At 41.1% G+C, this 18,856-nt stretch overlaps 1 protein-coding gene across 1 annotated transcript; it reads left to right on the top strand.

Moving 5' to 3' along the window:
- Positions 1-395: 395 nt before the first annotated feature.
- On the top strand, positions 396-17,617 carry LOC127181739 (C-type lectin domain family 4 member E-like). The gene is made up of 8 exons (XM_051136638.1): positions 396-509; positions 7,332-7,460; positions 14,685-14,732; positions 14,865-14,936; positions 15,152-15,223; positions 15,359-15,516; positions 16,339-16,451; positions 16,637-17,617. Exons 1-8 carry the CDS (start codon positions 434-436, stop codon positions 16,803-16,805), a joined length of 837 nt encoding a protein of 278 aa, XP_050992595.1. The 5' UTR covers positions 396-433; the 3' UTR covers positions 16,806-17,617.
- Positions 17,618-18,856: the final 1,239 nt, after the last annotated feature.

Here is an 18,856-nt window from a genome sequence, read left to right as displayed (position 1 = left end):
ACCCTGACAGCTCCTGTCCATATACTGAAGTGGGGGCAGAGCTGTCTGTCACATATGGAGAAGACAATCTCCCACCCATACATGATACATGATGTTGCCTGAAATTATGCTGAAAACTTGGGATTTTATTTCTAATGTTGAATGTACAAAATATAGTCAATGATGTTTAAATACAGAGTTTACACTTTATCTCTACTGAGATTCTTTTTCCAGCATCATCATTCTTCCCTCTTGGAGAACGCAAATACATTTTATTATACCTTATTTTCATCACCATCACATATTCAAACATGCAGTTTCTAGATTTGATATTAAGACTCATAACTTAGTAACTTCCTATCTGTACAAGAATGACTCTTTATGTGACTTCCTTATTCTCAACAATCTCAAGCAGGACTCGAGTCACATAAGGCACTTCTGTCAGGCTCATGAAATGGATTTGGTCTATGAAAATTCTAGTTTCATACTTTCAACAGTTGCTTCTGCTGAAAAACCATCTCAATGCAAAGGTAAGGCTGGGATGTTATCAGTATGCATTACAGTTTCTATGTTCTAAGATTTAGCACTGATACAATATAAGGTTTTCTTATGTTCTTTCAACAATTGCATATTTGGCAGATGCCTTTGTCCAGAACAGCTTACACTACATCAAGGTAGACCTATGCATTTTATCTGTTCATGTATTTTAATGAAATGCTGGCAATTAGATAAAAATCTCTGTCTTTCTCAATGTTAGACAGTAGATCATGGTGCTATAGACACCAGAGTCATTGCTTTAGAAAGAAAAAAAAAGAGTCCAAACGCAATGTTGAATGCAATATTAGACGCTTTGAATAAAAACATCTGCCAAAAGCATTAGATATTTGCTAAAAGCAGCAGTGATGTGTTGACTGGTGTTAAGTTTGCCATTTGATTTCCTGTGAGCGGACTGTAAGTGCTGATGTTCTCAGAATTCTCACTTCTCCTAAATGGACTAAAGTTCTTCTTATTGTTCTGGGTTTCTCTCTTGTTTTGGCTCTCGGAGGTCTCTGCACTCTAGGGATGTTTTGTGAGAACACACTCTGTTCAGGGAATACCACACACTTTTTATTTTTAAAATTGTTAGGGTGGTTTCACTACAGTGGTTTGAGCTGCAGCATTGCTGAATAACTAAAGAAACATTATCTATACACCATTTGCAATGACGGAAGAACATCACACATACACACAAACACCACATGCACACAAATACGGTTAAGCACTATCTCTCCTTCGGCTTGCTCCCTTTATCAGGGGGGTTGCCACAATGGAGTAATCCTCACAGCCGATTTAGCACATGTTTTTAGGCCGGATACCCTTCCTGCAGCAACCCAGCCCTGAGAGAGTTTTTTTTGTTGTTGTTGTTTTTTAACTTTTTTTTGTAATTTTAGGTAGCACTGAAACATTTGGTAACACTTTAAGGAGCCTTTGTTACACATATGTGACCCTGGACCACAAAACCAGTCTTAAGTAGCATGGGTATATTTGTAGCAATAGCCAAAAAAACGTTATATGCTTCAAACAAATTATCCACCCGCACCTATATTTTTCTCTGATTAGATATCTGCCCTGACCCACACCCGATCGTCACATTACAATGCTTCTAATTCCTAGTTTTGCATGATGATATGATGAATGAATTGATCATTTTACAAAAGATTCAGTAACATTAGAGTTGATAGGCCTACACTGTTGACTACTGCACCACTGCCTCACATGCGCTGCTGGTGTTGTGCAGCTACTGTACTGTACCTATGCATCCAGTCTCAAACACAGTGACCGTAACATGTGCACAGAACTGAGTGAGAACTGACACTGAAGTCTGATGATGTTCTGTACAAGTTAACATACAGTACACAGTATGTGTAATATTTCCTGATTTTAGCTGACTTTCCAACACATTCCGTGAAGGGAATCAGCACGCAGTGTATAGGTGTCATGAATCCTGCCCAGACCATAGACTGTAAAAAACATGGACGTAGTATCCGTGACGTCACCCGTAGGTTTCTGAAGAGCATTTTTGAAGCTCTTAGTGGGCGGGAGTCGGCCGTCGCCATCTTGGAATCGCGTCACTGCACGTCACTCCCGGATAATCGAAAATGGGCAAATAGCCTAGCGCAACGGTGGTGACAGCAGCAGCAATCCACCTGTCACTCAAATGGCCATGCCCTAAATTATGCAGAACTTTAAGGCTCAATATAAATTAAACGGATGAGTTATTAAAAAATTCACCCCCTCACAGTTGACATGAAGGGCAAAATTAGCTATATAGACCAAAACCGCTTTTTGAACCAGGCTGTAAACATATTTTTTTCTGCTGTGAAGTTTGGCATTTTAACATGGGGGGTCTATGGAATTGACTCCCTTTTGCAGCCAGTCTCTAGCGGCCAGTCGATGAATTGCAGTTTTAGTCACTTCCGTGTTGGCTTCAAGAGGGAGACCGGGAGGTTGCCACTTGGTCCAGACGCTACACAGACTGTTGCACTACACCCTGGACTGCATTTCCCATGCTCCACCTCTCTAATTACGCACACAGCTGTAACCAGTCAAGCACACTATATACGCCTTGGACTTCCTTTCTTATTTGCTGAGTATGGTCTAGCGTTTAGCACTCTCCTAGTGTTAGCGACATTATGGAGCCATTTGGAGTATTTTCCTAGGTCCCAAGTCAAGTTTAGTCTTGTTTCTAGTCTGGTTTTTAGATTCTAGTATCCTAGTCTGTTATCTCGTCTTGTCTGCCTTCAGCCTGCCCTGTATTTTTTGCCCGTCATGGATAACCCTTTATCTTGCCGTCTCTGTTCGCCTCTCGTTTGAACTTTCTGTTTGTATTTCCCATTTGCCTCGTCTTTTGGATGACGTTCACCACCGATTGACTCTTGCCTGTCCTTGGATTACCTGGGCCTCGCCCTGTTTGTATCTGTTTGCTGGTGTCAACCCTGCCTGTTTATGACTTGTTTATGTGTATGTTTATGATTTTGTTGACTATAAGTAACATTGCATCTACATGTCTACTAACTCTCATTAGAGTGTTAGTAGAGTATTAGTAGACTGGTGGGGTTAGGGTTAGAATAAGTTGACATGTACTTGCAAAGTTACTTATAGGCTGGAATATCAGGCTGGAATATTATCACTGTGCATTAATTTTTATTTTAATGATTTAGTACTAGTTTTCTTGTGTTCATTCAACAAATACACATTTACCATACATTTCTGTATAAAGTGATTTTCACTGCATTTAAGTCATAGATTTGACCTGTTCATGCATTCCCTGGGAATTAGACACTGTCAACACTGACTTCTCTGTAGTTCAAACATGATGCTATCACCTATGTCATGGACAAGGAGTTCAAATGCAGTGGTGAATGCCATAAAAGTCACTTTGTATAAAAGCATCTTCCAGAAACATAAATGTAAATCTTTCAAAGGAGAAGTCCACTTCCAGATTAAATGCAGCTTCAAAGGGTTCTAAATGATCCCAGCCGAGGAAGAAGGGTCTTATCTAGTGAAACGATTGGTCATTTTTTCGGAAAATAAAAATGTGTGTACTTTTTAAGCACAAAAGCTCGTGTAGCACAGGTTCTGGCATGCACATTCACAACGTTACGTACTATTGAATCATGTCGAAAGGTCACACGGAATGTAGGCGGAACTACAGACCCAGTGTTCACAAAGCGAATGCGCAAAGACTACGAAAGTGCAAGTAAGTCAAACGCTGTTTACAAACAAAAAGGTACAACGTGTCGGACGATTCCGAAGTTGTAGGAGAAAACAAGATGAAGCATACTCTACTTTTTTTTAGCCACAGTACACAGACGATGAACTTAGACGTGATTCGTAGTAGTGATGGGAAGTTCGGATCATTTTACCAACTCGGACCTTTGAGTCTTGTTCAGCAAAATGAACTTTTTTTTTTTTAAGTCATTTTGAAAAACCCGAAGACTCGAAACAGGTGAACTAATTCCAGTACAGAACCTAATAGGATGTTGCGCATGCGCGACTGAACGAGTCACTCGCCGAGACGACTCGTTCTTTGCGAGTTAAATTAGAGATTTGTTCAAAATGAACAAATTGTTCAAGAATGACCCGTGGACACGCATCCGAGAGCCTGTGCTACGTGAGCTTTTGTGCTTAAAAAGTATACAAATTGTTATTTTTCGAAAAAAATGACAGATCGTTTCGCTAGAAAAGACCCTTCTTCCTCGCCTGGGATCATTTAGAGCCCTTTGAAGCTGCATTTAAACTACTTTTTTGAAGTTCAAAATCGGGGGCACAATTGAAGTCCATTATATGAAAAAAAAATCCTAAAATGCTTTTCTCAAAAACCATAATTTCTTTACGACTGAAGACAGAAAGACATGAACATCTTGGAAGACAAGGGGGTGTTGGATTACAAATTTAAGGATCTGTTTAATATCTGCAGATCCCACATCCTAACATAACATTATATAAAAATCTAAGGTGATCTACATTGTATTGGGCATTTAATGTAAACATAATGGCATCTGTTTGCAAAGTTCTCGTGACTTATCCTTGTGATATTGATAGAGTCTTAGTTCCCGCAACTATGGTGCTCAAACCATTTGGTGATGTCATTATGATTATTTGGATAGGTCTGCTGAGGTGTTACAGTTGGGGGAAGGGTAACGTCCTGCATCCTCTGTTCTTGATCTGATCAAAGGATGTCACCTCTGAGTACTGTGTCAATATCTCTAAGGCCCACCTACTAAATGTATATAAACTACAATGTATCACTGCCTTAGTTAGACGATTTGAAAACTTTTTGATGACTGCAGCGAGTAGCAGCGAGTATCTGAATAAAGAGAAACTTGTGCTTCAAGATATCCAAAACGTCTCCTGGTCTCTAAGAAAAAAAAATCACAACAGTTTTGGTGCCGTGACCCGGATAGAGCTTCTCGCCAGACATCGTTCCAGACTGAATTCCAAAATTCTGAATTCCAGAATTTTTCAGCTCAACAACGATTTGGTGAGTGTTACTCTATTCAAAGAACCACTACAGACCAGTACATGTGGTTAGCCTCTGCGCCGCCAGAGAAGTGTTAACAAAGTGCTGCAGGTTTTGGTTAACAGACCAGTTATCCTCTATTCAGGTAGAGAAGATTAGCATTACGTGCTAATATCTGTTATCCTCTGTTTTAGGAAGAGAAGATTAGCATAAAGTGCTAGTAGTTTATGTTCAGGAATCCTTTGCTTTGCCAGAGAAGGCTGAATACATGATAATGTGTAATAACTAGGTTTTCCTCTGCTTTGCCAGAGAAGGTTAACAACAGTTGTTCTGTGTTAACAAATTTATCCTCTGCTTGCCAGGGAGGTGTTAGAAGTGTACTGTTGTGTCAGAAAGACATTACAAAATGTTGAGAAGGAATGCTAGGTTGATTCCAACAACTGAGAAAAGTGGACTAGCTACCCCTTTATGGACAGACAATGAGTTCAAATCATTGTTAGGAGAGCACATGGACTCAATAGTGACAGAGTCAGTCAGATTGGATTTGACAAAGAAATTTGGTATTGATCCAGAAAAAGTATGGTCAGTTGAAGAATGCAAAAAGGTACTTGGAGCATGTATCCAAAAGAAAAACATTAAAGGCATTATCTGCTGCCACAAAGAATTTACCTTATCCTTAGCACAAGAACAAGCTCAGTGTATTGCTAAGTTAAAAGAACAAAACAAAGAGCTGCACACTCGAGTGTCCTGTCTCACTAAAAAGGTGGGCCATAACAAGGCCTCAACCAAAAGTGACTCAAACGACCAACAGTCAGATGAAAGCTATCCTGACTTACAGTCTTTGTGTAGACAAGAGGACAGATGCAGTACTAGAAGGATAGAGAAAGATGCAGCATTTTCAGTTGAAGTATGTGGAGCAAGACAAAGGGCTCAGAGTAGGGTAGAAAGGGTTGAAACTGTTCCATCTGCAACCCTCATACTCCAGTTACAAGCAGTCCATACAGCGCTAGGATCTAAAGATATAGAGAGACTATCCCAGAGCTTACCCTCAGCACGCACAATTTTTTCTGAATTTAGAAGAGCATTGACTAGCAAAATGCATCTCTACGACATGTCGTTAGCAGAAGTCACACAGCTGATGTCACAAATTCTAACTGAATCTGAATCCCTGACAAGGGACCCCTAGTCCGCATCTGGTCAGATGGCCTTGTAGCCGAGTACAGAAAAGCCTTGCCATTCCTAGATCTAACTTGGTCTAACAAAACTCTCAGAAGTAACCTAGACATGTTAGCTATTTGGGAAAGAGACTCTGATCTTAAAGCAAGAGTAAAGATTGCAGCAGCATCCTTTCAGGTCAACACAAAGAACCAACAGAAACGTAAATGTCCTAAGAGGGAGGGCAGTTGTCATTACTGTGGTAAACCTGGACACTGGATGAAAGAGTGTAGGAAAAACAAAAAGTATGTAAGAGAAATGAACAGTGTAAATCAGCTCCTACTCAGTCTGCTTGCAACTCTGAAGCAGACCCTCCCCACTACACCAAATTCGTGGGGCAGCTTGCTGAGGTGCTAACTGTTAAGGCTGTGAGCTCTTAATTACCCCAGTAATCTACAACAAAGATGAAAAGATTCTTTGTAAATAGAACAAAAGGAAGTTGACTTACTCCCACTGGGGGACTCTGGTTAAGTACACTCACAGCCAAAAACAATATCCAAAACGTCTCCTGGTCTCTAAGAAAAAAAAATTCACAACAGGGGTGAGTAAATTATTTGTGAATTGTTGTTCTGGAAGACTTCTCCTTTAATAGCATAAATATACTGTACATACAGTATATGTAAATATCTGCTAAAAGCTACATTCATGTGTGAACTGAAGATTACCATTTGACTTCCTGTTAGCAGACTATAAAGGGCGTTGCACATTTAGCTACCTTTTTAACATTTTAACACATTGTTATCTATGAGTGTATGCACAGGCCTAGATGTCATGAGATCTTTACTTCAGTTACTGCTGTATAATGTTTTAAATTGGATATCTCAAACATCCATTTTAAAACCCGTTAAGTCAGAGTAATACTGAATTATAATGAATGATCATATCAGTACATTTAAACTACAGTACATATAACCACACCAGCATAGATTCAGAGTCAACTATAATGAAGGTAGATTTTAACTGGAAGGTTGAATTGTGTTCTCAAGACAAGAGTACAAATGTCAGGTTGGGGCAGGTTGTTAATAATTTATTTTGTTAAATATATGACAAAAATGACACAAATATAAATTAATGAATGCACTGATTTAAGGGTTTATAAATAATTTCCATTATCTCTACACTTTTATAATTACAGGTAACTCCACCAAAGAGCAAGAAAGTGAGAGAGATGTTTATCTCCCTAAGTGGACTAAAGTTCTTCTCATTGTTTTTGCTGTCTGTCTGCTTTTTGCTATTGGAGGTCTATGTATTCTGGCAAGAATGTGTAAGTATAACTAGATATTTGAAATATTTACAACAGTGCCACTAAAAATTCAACTTTTCACACTGAACAACTGATGGACACATACACAACTATTACAGAGGGTGAAAACACTCACTGATGCTCAAGAAGAAATGCTGCATTAAGAGCCAGGGGTAGAAACATTATGTTGTGTAATATTTTCTTAATTTGTTTAAATATCATATTATTTAATTTAGTACTGGCCTTCAGAAGCTACAGAAGATACTTACAGTTTACTATAATCATCTGACTCTTAACGCATGCATTTGCTTCTTGAGGATCAGTGAACGTTCCCACCCATTGTAATTTATAGTTTTCATGTGACGGCACACCCTTAAACACATGTAGTAAGAAAGACAGTGATATTTAAAGACCAGATTCAGTATACTCAGTATACAAACTATATACAAACAAACAAGTTTGCTTAGAATATGAATGCAACTCACTAAATTGCACAACAAGCGTTTTCCCATAGAATCGTTATAAAGAAAATTTTATATAGCTTAATGTATTTAGATTCATATGCGTTCATACTCTGAGCTCATCTGCTTGCCTGTACGTAGTTTAGGATAAGTGAACCTATGTAACGAGGACGCAGAGGCGGATGTTTATTAAAGGAATCAGAATACACAAGAGCTGAGGGTCAATACCGGAAGGCAGTCCAATAGCAAACACAACATGAAACGTAATCCAAGCAGCAGAGAATATAAACAGGCAGTGGGTCAAATACCGAGCAGACAGTCCAATAAGGCTAACATGACAACAGGGGTGATCCAGAGAGCGATAGTCGAAAGGCAGAATACGGTCAAACCTTGAAATCAGTCCAAACAGGCAAATAATCCAAACAGGGGTAATCCGTAAATGCAAAATCCAGGAACAAAGCAAGACGGCAACAGGTAGTCCAACAGAGTAATAGTAAACGCTCGGTAAGGCAGGTGAAACTGGCAATACTTCGCAAAGTATAGAGCACATGGTCAGTCTTTAAATAGTGTCAAACAGGAAGTAACAATAGAAGCAGCAGAGGGAGCATGCAGGCAGTCCTAGGGTGAGGGCTCCCTCTGCTGGCGTGGCATTACAGAATCCCCCCCCCTAGGAGCGACTCCTGGCGCTCAAAACAACAGTCCAGGTGGGTGGGGGAACAGAGGCAAAACAGGGGGTGGGACGGAGGGCCAGGTCCATGTAGAGCAGGTGGGCCTGGATCGTGGAGCAGGGACAGGCAGTGAAGCACTGGAGGACCTGGATCGTGGAGCAGGGACAGACAGTGAAGCACTGGAGGACCTGGACTGTGGAGCTGGGGCAGACAGTGGAACCTTGGAGGACCAGGGCCATGGAGCTGTGACAGACGGTGGAACCTTGGAGGACCTGGGCCGTGGAGCAGTAGCAGACCGTGAAGTACTGGAGGGCCTGGGCCGTGAAGCTGTGGCAGACAGTGGAACCTTGGAGGACCTGGGCCGTGGAGCAGTAGCAGATTGTGAAGTACTGGAGGACCTGGGCCGTGGAGCAATGGCAGAGTAGGGGACCATGGTGGGGCAGGCAGAGCAGGCATAACAGGGAGCCATTGCAGGGCAGGCAGAACAGGCAGAGCAAACAGGAGCAGAGATATCCACAGTGGGACCAATGACATGCATAGCAGAGCGGTGTGTACTTGAATGATTACTTTGGTCTTCTTGATTGCGACATGGCAGGTAGAGAGTTCATCGTGGAACGCCGCCCCCATAGGAGGATCTACAGCTTGCGCTGACACCTCTGGGGGCATGGGCGCAGATGCTTGGGCAGGTGTGGCAGGGAAGTTATAAATGGCCTTCCTGGCCGTGACAGGACAGGCAGAGAGTCCTTGGGGAAACGCTGCCCCTTTAGGAGGTTCTGCAGCCAGAGCTGCTGCTTCTGGGGGCATTGGCGCAGACTCTTTGACAGAAGAGGCCTCTGGCGTAGACTCGTCGACAGGCGAGGCCTCGGGAGCAGACTCGTGGACAGGCGAGGCCTCGGGAGCAGACTTGTGGACCGATAAGGCCTCTGGAGCAGACTCATGGACAGACGAGGCCTCTGGAGCACAGTGTGCAGCCCACACACTGAAGATGGCTACGGCCATTACAGGCAGCACAGCAGATAATGGGGTGTCTGTTGACCTTGAGGGTGCTGATGATATGGGCTTGTGGCTTGGGAGCGTGGGCTCTGCGTGGCTTGGGAGCGTGGGCTCTGCGTGGCTTGGGAGCGTGGGCTCTGCGGGGTCAGCTGATACGTGAGGTGGCTTGAGAAGGTCAGAGGGGACCTGGTGAGATTCTGGTAGAATAACAGTTTTATGACTTGACTCAGGGAGGCCTGCCGTGGCCGGACTTGACTCAGGAGCAACAGCAGTAACCTGACTTGGTTCATGGAGATCAGCTGTGGCTTGATTTGGTTCGGGAATAACAGCAGCAACTTGACTTGGCTCATGAAGATCTGCTGTAACTTGGCTTGGCTCATGAAGATCAACTGTGACTTTGCTTGACTCAGGAACCACGGCTGTGACTTTGCTTGACTTGAGGGCTACAGCTATAGCTTTACTTGACTCAGGAGCAATAGCTGTAACTTGACTGGACTTCGGAAGAGCAGCTCTGACCTGACTTGACACAGGAAACACAGCTTTAACGTGACTTGACGCTGGAACAACAGCTGTGACCTGACTGGACTCGGAAACTTGACTTGGAAACTTGACTTGACTCAGGGGACGCAGCTGCAACTTGACTTGACTTGGAAACTTGACTTGACTCGGGAAACACAGCTGCAACGTAACTTGACTCAGGAACAACATGGCTTGGCTCAGGAACAACATGGCTTGGCTCAGGAACGACAGCTGTAACTTGGCTTGACTCGTGGGGCACAGCTGTGACTTGGCTTGACTCGTGGGGAACAGCTGTGACTTGGCTTGACTCGTGGGGCACAGCTGTGACTTGGCTTGACTCACGGAGAACCACAGCTGTGTCTTGGCTTGACTCGTGGGGCACAGCTGTGACTTGGCTTGACTCGTGGGGAACAGCTGTGACTTGGCTTGACTCGTGGGGAACAGCTGTGACTTGGCTTGACTCGTGGGGCACAGCTGTGACTTGGCTTGACTCACGGAGAACCACAGCTGTGTCTTGGCTTGACTCGTGGGGCACAGCTGTGACTTGGCTTGACTCGTGGGGCACAGCTGTGACTTGGCTTGACTCGTGGGGAACAGCTGTGACTTGGCTTGACTCGTGGGGCACAGCTGTGACTTGGCTTGACTCACGGAGAACCACAGCTGTGTCTTGGCTTGACTCGTGGAGAACAGCTGTAACCTGGCTTGGTTCGTGGAGAACAACAGCTGTATCTTGACTTGACTCGTGGAGAACAACAGCTGCATCTTGGCTTGACTCGTGGAGAATAACAGCTGTATATTGGCTTGATTCATGGGGAACAGCTGTGTCCTTGCTTGACTCATGGAGAACAGCTGTAACTTGGCTTGATTCATGGAGAACAGTAGCTTTGGCTTGACTTGACTCTGTTGCTTGACCGGACTCTGTTGCTTGACCGGACTCTGTTGCTTGACCGGACTCTGTTGCTTGACCGGGCTCTGTAGCTTGGCCGGGCTCTGTAGCTTGGCCGGGCTCTGTAGCTAGACTTGACCCTGGAACTGGACTTGACCCTGGAACTAGACTTGACTTGGAAGCCTTGGACTTTGGAGGAGCAGCTGTAGCTTGACTTGACACAGGAGACACAGCTGCAACTTGACCTGACTCTGAGGAAGCACCTGCAGCTTGACTTGGCTCTGCAGCTTGACTTGGCACAGGAACAGTAGCTGTAATCTTGCTTGGCTCGGGGGTGGCAGCTGTGACTTTACTTGGCTCAGGAAACGCAGCTGCGAATTGACTTGACACAGCTGCAACTTGACTGGAACCAGGGGTAGCTGCCATTTTAGCTGCCCATACAGCCATGAGGGGTGAGTCCAGTATGTGTGCCATCATGTGGTGTGACTCGGAGACAGCGACCATCTTATGGAGTGGCTCTGGGATGGCGGCCATCTTGTGAACTGGCTCTGGAATGGCGGCCATCTTGTGAACAGGTTTGGGGATGGTGGCCATCTTGTGGACTGGCTCTGGGATGGCGGCCATCTTGTGGACTGGCTTGGGGAAGGCAGCCACCTTGTGGACTGGCTCTGGAATGGCAGCCATCACGTGAGCAGGCCCTGGAGCGGCAGGCATGGCGTGAGCAGGCCCTGGAGCGGCAGGCATGGCGTGAGCAGGCCCTGGAGCGGCAGGCATGGCGTGAGCCGGTTGTGGTCTGGCAGATGTGGAGTGAACAGGCTGTAACTTGGCAGACGTGACGCTAGCAGACTTGGTTTGAGGGGGTTCTGGCACAATGGTGACAATACCAGACATGAAGGTTGGGGTGTGAAGGGTCTCTGGTTTGTTTGATATGACGTGAGCTGGTTGTGATGTGGTGGTTACTGCGGGATTGCGGAGTCCCTCGTCCGCAATCCCCACAGTAAATGTGGATCCACTTAATAGCAGGGCATGATCAATATATCTCTCCAGTGACCAATGAATTTTCCCTCCAGGTAGCCACGAACGAATGGGATCATTCAAACCCACCCGAAAAATGTCCTTCAGTGCCACGTCATTAAAATCAACAAGGTAACACAGTCCACAAAATTCCTCTACATATTCCTCTATAGCCTTGTCCCCTTGACGAAGGCAGAGGAGACGAGATACTGCTGGGTTCATGTTGGCTGATCGTTTCCGCTGGATTCTTGGTAGGTGAAGTATTCTGTAACGAGGACGCAGAGGTGGAATCCAAAAGCGGATGTTTATTAAAGGAATCAGAATACACAAGAGCAGGCAGAGGGTCAATACCGGAAGGCAGTCCAATAGCAAACACAACATGAAACGTAATCCAAGCAGCAGAGAATATAAACAGGCAGTGGGTCAAATACCGAGCAGACAGTCCAATAAGGCTAACATGACAACAGGGGTGATCCAGAGAGCGATAGTCGAAAGGCAGAATACGGTCAAACCTTGAAATCAGTCCAAACAGGCAAATAATCCAAACAGGGGTAATCCGTAAATGCAAAATCCAGGAACAAAGCAAGACGGCAACAGGTAGTCCAACAGAGTAATAGTAAACGCTCGGTAAGGCAGGTGAAACTGGCAATACTTCGCAAAGTATAGAGCACATGGTCAGTCTTTAAATAGTGTCAAACAGGAAGTAACAATAGAAGCAGCAGAGGGAGCATGCAGGCAGTCCTAGGGTGAGGGCTTCCTCTGCTGGCGTGGCATTACAACCTATTAAGCCCACCAAAATCTAAGTTTAAGTGTTTTTCATAGATATTGACATGCTTTATAAAAAAAATCTGTTAAAATGTGAGATTTCTCTCTCATTTGAAAATATAGTTGATGTACACTTTAGAATACAAAATAGATATTTTAAAAGATATCTCATGAATAAAGTCAAAAGTCCAGCATGGGCTTGATACTGTAATACTTGTTTGTGGGTGCTTTCGGGGCTTTAATACTAAGTAAGTTAGAAGATTAATAAAATAAAACCCTCAGAGACGGACGAGCTCTTCTTAACGCCTTCTCTCCTTTATTCCGCTATCTCCGACTCCTCTCTCCCTCGTCATAAGTCCTCACAACAATATCCAACAACACAAAATGGATACTGCTAAATTAACACTGAATATTTAAATACAACATCAGCATTTATTTTTCCAACATAAAGTCTGTAGTTACACAACTCTGTTAAACTCAGTTTAAACTCTTACAATACTTTGGCACCATTTGAGCCTGCATGTGTTCCAAATAAGCCCACATCTTGGAGAAAAAAAAAAAATACACACTATAGTCTAACCACATTTAAATCACATTTTTCCTTCTTTCATTTTACACTTAGCCTATATAACATAATCTAGCTTCTTGTTTACAGTCTACTTAAAGACACTGAAATATTGCTTTTTACCACTGAACTGAGGAAGGTCTCCCATCCCCAATGAGCATCAATTCTGATCTTGGCCTTCACACACTCCCAAAAAGATTTTCTGTCCACTCTAAACTGTTTTGCTAGAACAGAGGTTTTTTTTTTTTACTGTGCCCTTATGGTAAAGACAACATGCCTCTACGATTTTTGTATTATCAAACATCAGCAGACACCCATTATATAATGGTGCTACACAATGTGTAATTTGTAGGCCTAAATATCTAAATATAGTAAGGTAGTAAGTAAGGTAAGGTAAAAGTTTAGTAAGGTAAAAACACAAAAAGAACTTTTCATTAAACACTTTCATTCAGAAAATAGATCTATAATATCTAAAATCTAAAATAGATTCTATCTACAAATAGAAGTTTGTAATTTGAGGGATTCCTCATTGAAACATAAGGTGGGCTTAAATGGTTCCACAGTGAGTAATGGTAAAAAAAGACAATGTTTTCCTTTAAAAATTTAAGATATCTTTACAAAGGCATGCATAAAGCTTAAATATTTAGTGGACTAAGCATCATAGTAATTTTCATTATGCCCACATTAAGAATTTTTTCATTCAAAGTTAGCTTGTGTTGACTGTAGTTTGCATGTGTTTTGTTGCACTTGATCTTTTAAAAAAAGAAGAAAAGAATCTGCTCTACAAAACAATTTATGATGTATTTATTTGTAAATTTCCATTTACAGAAAAATTATATAAAATGCTAAAGTACTATTTATTCATACACACACACACACACACACACACAAAACAATACATTTGTCTCTTATTTGACATATTATAAATGTACTTAGCAAAGAAATGGCTGAAAATTGCAGAAATGTGTTGATTTCTGAAGGGTCCCAAAACACCAAAAGTTTTTGGGTGTCTCTGCGTGAGGTAACCTGAGACAGCATGTAGATCAGTGAGGCTAACACAACATTGCCAAATGTGAATGGTATGCAATAAAAAAAATGTCAGGGAATTAACAGATTCACTGGATTAGTTAAAATATTAACTAGCACTTGCCCTAAATATAATAAGAATATGCTGGAAAACCAAAACCAGCAAGACCTGGAGAAATTTTCATGACAGCAATGGGCGGTTTAACTTTGTTTATATAAATATGTGACTTTGGTGAAGATCAGGTGTCATTTTATGACCCATTAATGCAGAAACAAATTCCAGTTCTTAGCATTCTGGATAAGCAGACATGTCAGTGACTTCGCTACTACTGTTTTGTCTTTAATCAGATGTCAGTGTTTCAGTGCAACTGTCTGTCCAGAAAACTAATGGCACAAGTGAGTATATAGTATTGTTATGCATTAAACAACATGCTTCATTATCGGTGAGTAAAGAAAAATAACTACATGAGGGAATTTGTCTGCTTGCTTTTGTTTTCCATTTTCATAACATAACTGTCTCCGTACCAGTCATGGCAAGAGAGTTGGAGGAACTTACAGCCAATTACACCACAGTTATTGAACGACTGTCCTTTTATGAGGGTGAGCTGATTCAAAGAGTTAAGAGTTAGAGCATCTCTACATTAATGACAGTGAGTTATGTTAGCTTCAGACACATCGCAGGCCTTGGACAGAGTGTACTAATTCTGAACCAGCTTCAGTTCAACTCATTTCTTTTTGTGTACTGAATACAAGTCAGTCTTTTAAACATATTTCTCCAGCTGCTTGTTTTCTCTTTCTTCCTGTCTCTGTATCAGTTAAGGTAAGTAAGACTGAGGAACTTACATCCAACTACACCAGCATTAGAGAACGACTGTCCTTTTATGAAGGTGAGCTGACTGTACTCCAGTCCCATAAAAGCTTGGGAAAGAATTCAACAAATTTCTACAAACTATTAAATAATTAAATATTATTTAATGTCACGAACTCAACTAATTATAATTTTCATATGCTTTTCATTTCAGCATTTACAGTTAAGTCTTTAAACTGTAACGTGAGCCTGACAGATTTTCACAGAAAGTTGTACTTCTTCAGCTCTAATAAAATGAACTGGTCAAGCAGTCGTGCTTTCTGTGTTTCAAAAGGAGCTGATCTGGTCACCATAACCAGCCAAACAGAACAGGTAAAAAAAAATAAAAATAATAATAATAAATAAATAATCACTGTTGCACTGTTGAATATGCAAAGATTTGTGTGTGTGTGTGTGTATTAGAGATGCGCGGATGAGCTCAAACATCACCCGAATCCACAGCTTCAAATGAATTATCCGCCCCCCACCCACCCACACCTGTATTTTTCTCTGATTTAGATAACCGCACCCGACCGTCATTTGCAATTATTCTAATTCTAATTCACTGTATTTTCTATCCCCTTACCCTAACCCTACCCCTAAACCTAACCCTTACAGAAAACTTTCTGCATTTTTACTTTCTCAAAAAAACTCATTCTGTATGATTTATAAGCTTTTGTACCCATGGGGACCTCAAGCCAGTCCCCACAATGTCAAAAGTTTCAGGTTTTACTATCCTTGTGGGGACATTTAGTCCCCACAATGTAGCAAAAACAAGTACACACACACACACACACACACACACACACACAAGTATTTAAACCAGGTTGATATTTTAGAAAATGTAGTTAATATTTGCGTCATTATTGATTCATCTCATCCACCCGCGACCCATCCGCAAATAATCAGAATGCATTTTTTTATAACCCGACCCACCCGACCCGCGGATTATCCGCAGCGCCCGCGGGTATAACTGCCATCCGCGCATCACTAGTGTATATATATATATATATATATATGTATATAGAGAGATAGATAGATATAGATATATATACACGCATACACACACACACACACACACACACACATACAAAAATCGTATTAGTCAAACTAATTTAGATTTATATCATTTTGGGAAAAATGCCCTTTCTCTAGAGGTTTCTGGCATCTAAAATTACAGAATGGCACTGGCTTGGTGTTAATGATCTGGAAACTGAAGGACACTGGGTTTGGGTGAATAACCAAACTCTCAGTGAAACTGGAATACAGTAAGAAAACTGATTACAATTATTTGTGTCAATTAATGTAATAAAAAACACATAAAAAAAATTATAATAAAAAAAAAAAAAATGTATTACTAAAACATTTATTATTATATGTTATTAAAATAACATTTATTATTATCATTAATCACTTTTTTATACTTTGATCACTTGTTTTTTCACTTTTAAAGGTTTTGGTACAAGAGGACATCTGAGAAAAGTGAACCTGATAACTGGAAAGAAGATGATCACAATGGAGAAAACTGTGCAATTGTGAAAAATGATGTCAACTATTTAGACAGTTGGTTTGATGTTTCTTGCAATTATGAGATGAAGTTCATCTGTGAAAAGAAATATTAATTCATCTCCATCAGTCGTGCTAATTAATGAGGTCTATTTTGTATATGCACAGAAAACAAGGTGCACAGGTTTTAGATTTGCTTACTTATTTCATGCTTGCTTATTTTGCTTACTTATTTCATTTGGTTTTGATACCTCACACATCACTCATCTTGGAGTCAGTTTGATTTTAGGTGCTTTAGTATTGCATGTGAAACAGCTGTGTACTCAAAAAAAATATTTAGGCCTAAATGTAAGATTGATATATTTGCATTACATCGAAAATTTCAATCCATTGGCTTTAAACATTTTTAACAAACTAATAAACTTAATGTGATACACGTTTGTCAGTCATACATACATTTAACTTTCTGGAAAAAAAGGCATTTTTTAAATGCATGAATTCAAACTGAGAATCAGCACAAACATCTTAATTGTGAAAACAATTACATTTATTTGTTTAAAAAGTAGGAACATGGTTTACATATGGGTAGCTGTGGAACAAGCAATATTCAGTTATGATTAGACAGTTATGATTAAGTTAGATTTTTTGGTGACAAATATATAAACTTTGTAACTGTGTATTTAAAACACATTCAGTTTATTAGTGCTATTACAGAAATCTTACCTGTTTCTTAACTGTTTCATTTATGCATGACAGACAAATAGGCTATGCATTATTAATATTTGTGTGTGTGTGTGTGTGTGTGTCTAACAGCTAAATGAGTAAATGTAATGTGCGCTACATCTAGTTTAAGCCTTCAAAGCCATATGATAGGTTTGTTTGAGAAACAATGCTGGTAGTTTTGTATTTTTACAAAATAAACAACAAGATTACAACAAATTTTGCCTGTCACATTGTATTTGTCTCTATTCATTTCTCCACAAGAGGTTGCTAATGAAGCATCTTTTAAATGATCTAGGTTTAACAAAACAAAGCTAAATTAAAGGTTTACCATTAAAAGTAAAAGTTAAATTTAAAAACACTTAAAACACGCAAAAACACAGACCAACACATTCTCCCCTGTTAAAGGTTATTCCGTTTGTTGGGAATTTAAATTAAGCAGAGGTTGCTTAATGTTGTGGCATCTTTAATTTTGTGCTTTTTATTTTGGATTTTATTTTATTATTATTATCATCTTATTTTATTTATTTATTTATTTATTATTTTTTTTGTGAGTGAAGCCACGCTGATAGTGCCAGACGGCGGAGGATGACAAAAAAAGCATTATAAAATTGTATGCTGCTGTCAGACCAATACTCTTTGAACAGCCCTCCATTACTGTGCTGTTTATATCAGTCTGCAGTCAAACGCTCTTAACAAACATATAATCCTCCGTCGCAATCCAAAATGCCATTGAAAATAAACCATCTGATCAAACACCCAGAGTAAAGATGAGAATATAGAGTAAAGATGGCCGCGCGAGCAGAATGTAACTGTGAATTTTCTTCACGTTTGTACAGTTCACCGTCATCTTGGTCTCACGTAAGATACAGTCGCCATTTCACGTAAGACCCAGACTGCTTTGACACAACTGACTGGAACATCTTCACAGAAGCAGGAACTTACAACAATCAGACAGACATACAGGAATATACTGAGGCTGTAACTGCTTACATCTCAAAGTGCACTTACGACATCACACACAGGAAAATCATCACTATTTGGGCTAACCAGAAACCATGGTTGACAGTAAAAGTGCACAAGCTTCTGAGGGCTCGGGACGCAGCCTTTAGATCCGGTGACACTGCAGGCCTACCAAAAGCAAGAGCCAACTTATCCCGTGGAATTAGGCAATCAAAACAACAATACAGCAACAAAATATCTGGACATTACAGCAACACCAAAGACACACAGAGTCTCTGGAAAGGCATCCAAACTCTGACAAACTATAAAGCCCTATCAAAGACCTATGACAGTGACATATGTGATTACCAGCCTCAACAAAAAAATGTTGCCCGATTTGAAACCCAAAACAACACATGGGCTCAGAAGATCCCACCTTTCCCACATGAGCAGGCTGTATGTCTGACCCCAGTCAGCATGAAAAAGACCCTCCTGAGGATCAACC

This window comes from Labeo rohita, chromosome 19, assembly GCF_022985175.1.
Source record: "Labeo rohita strain BAU-BD-2019 chromosome 19, IGBB_LRoh.1.0, whole genome shotgun sequence".
NCBI lineage: Eukaryota > Metazoa > Chordata > Actinopteri > Cypriniformes > Cyprinidae > Labeo > Labeo rohita.
This window is presented reverse-complemented; position numbering and strand designations above follow the sequence as displayed.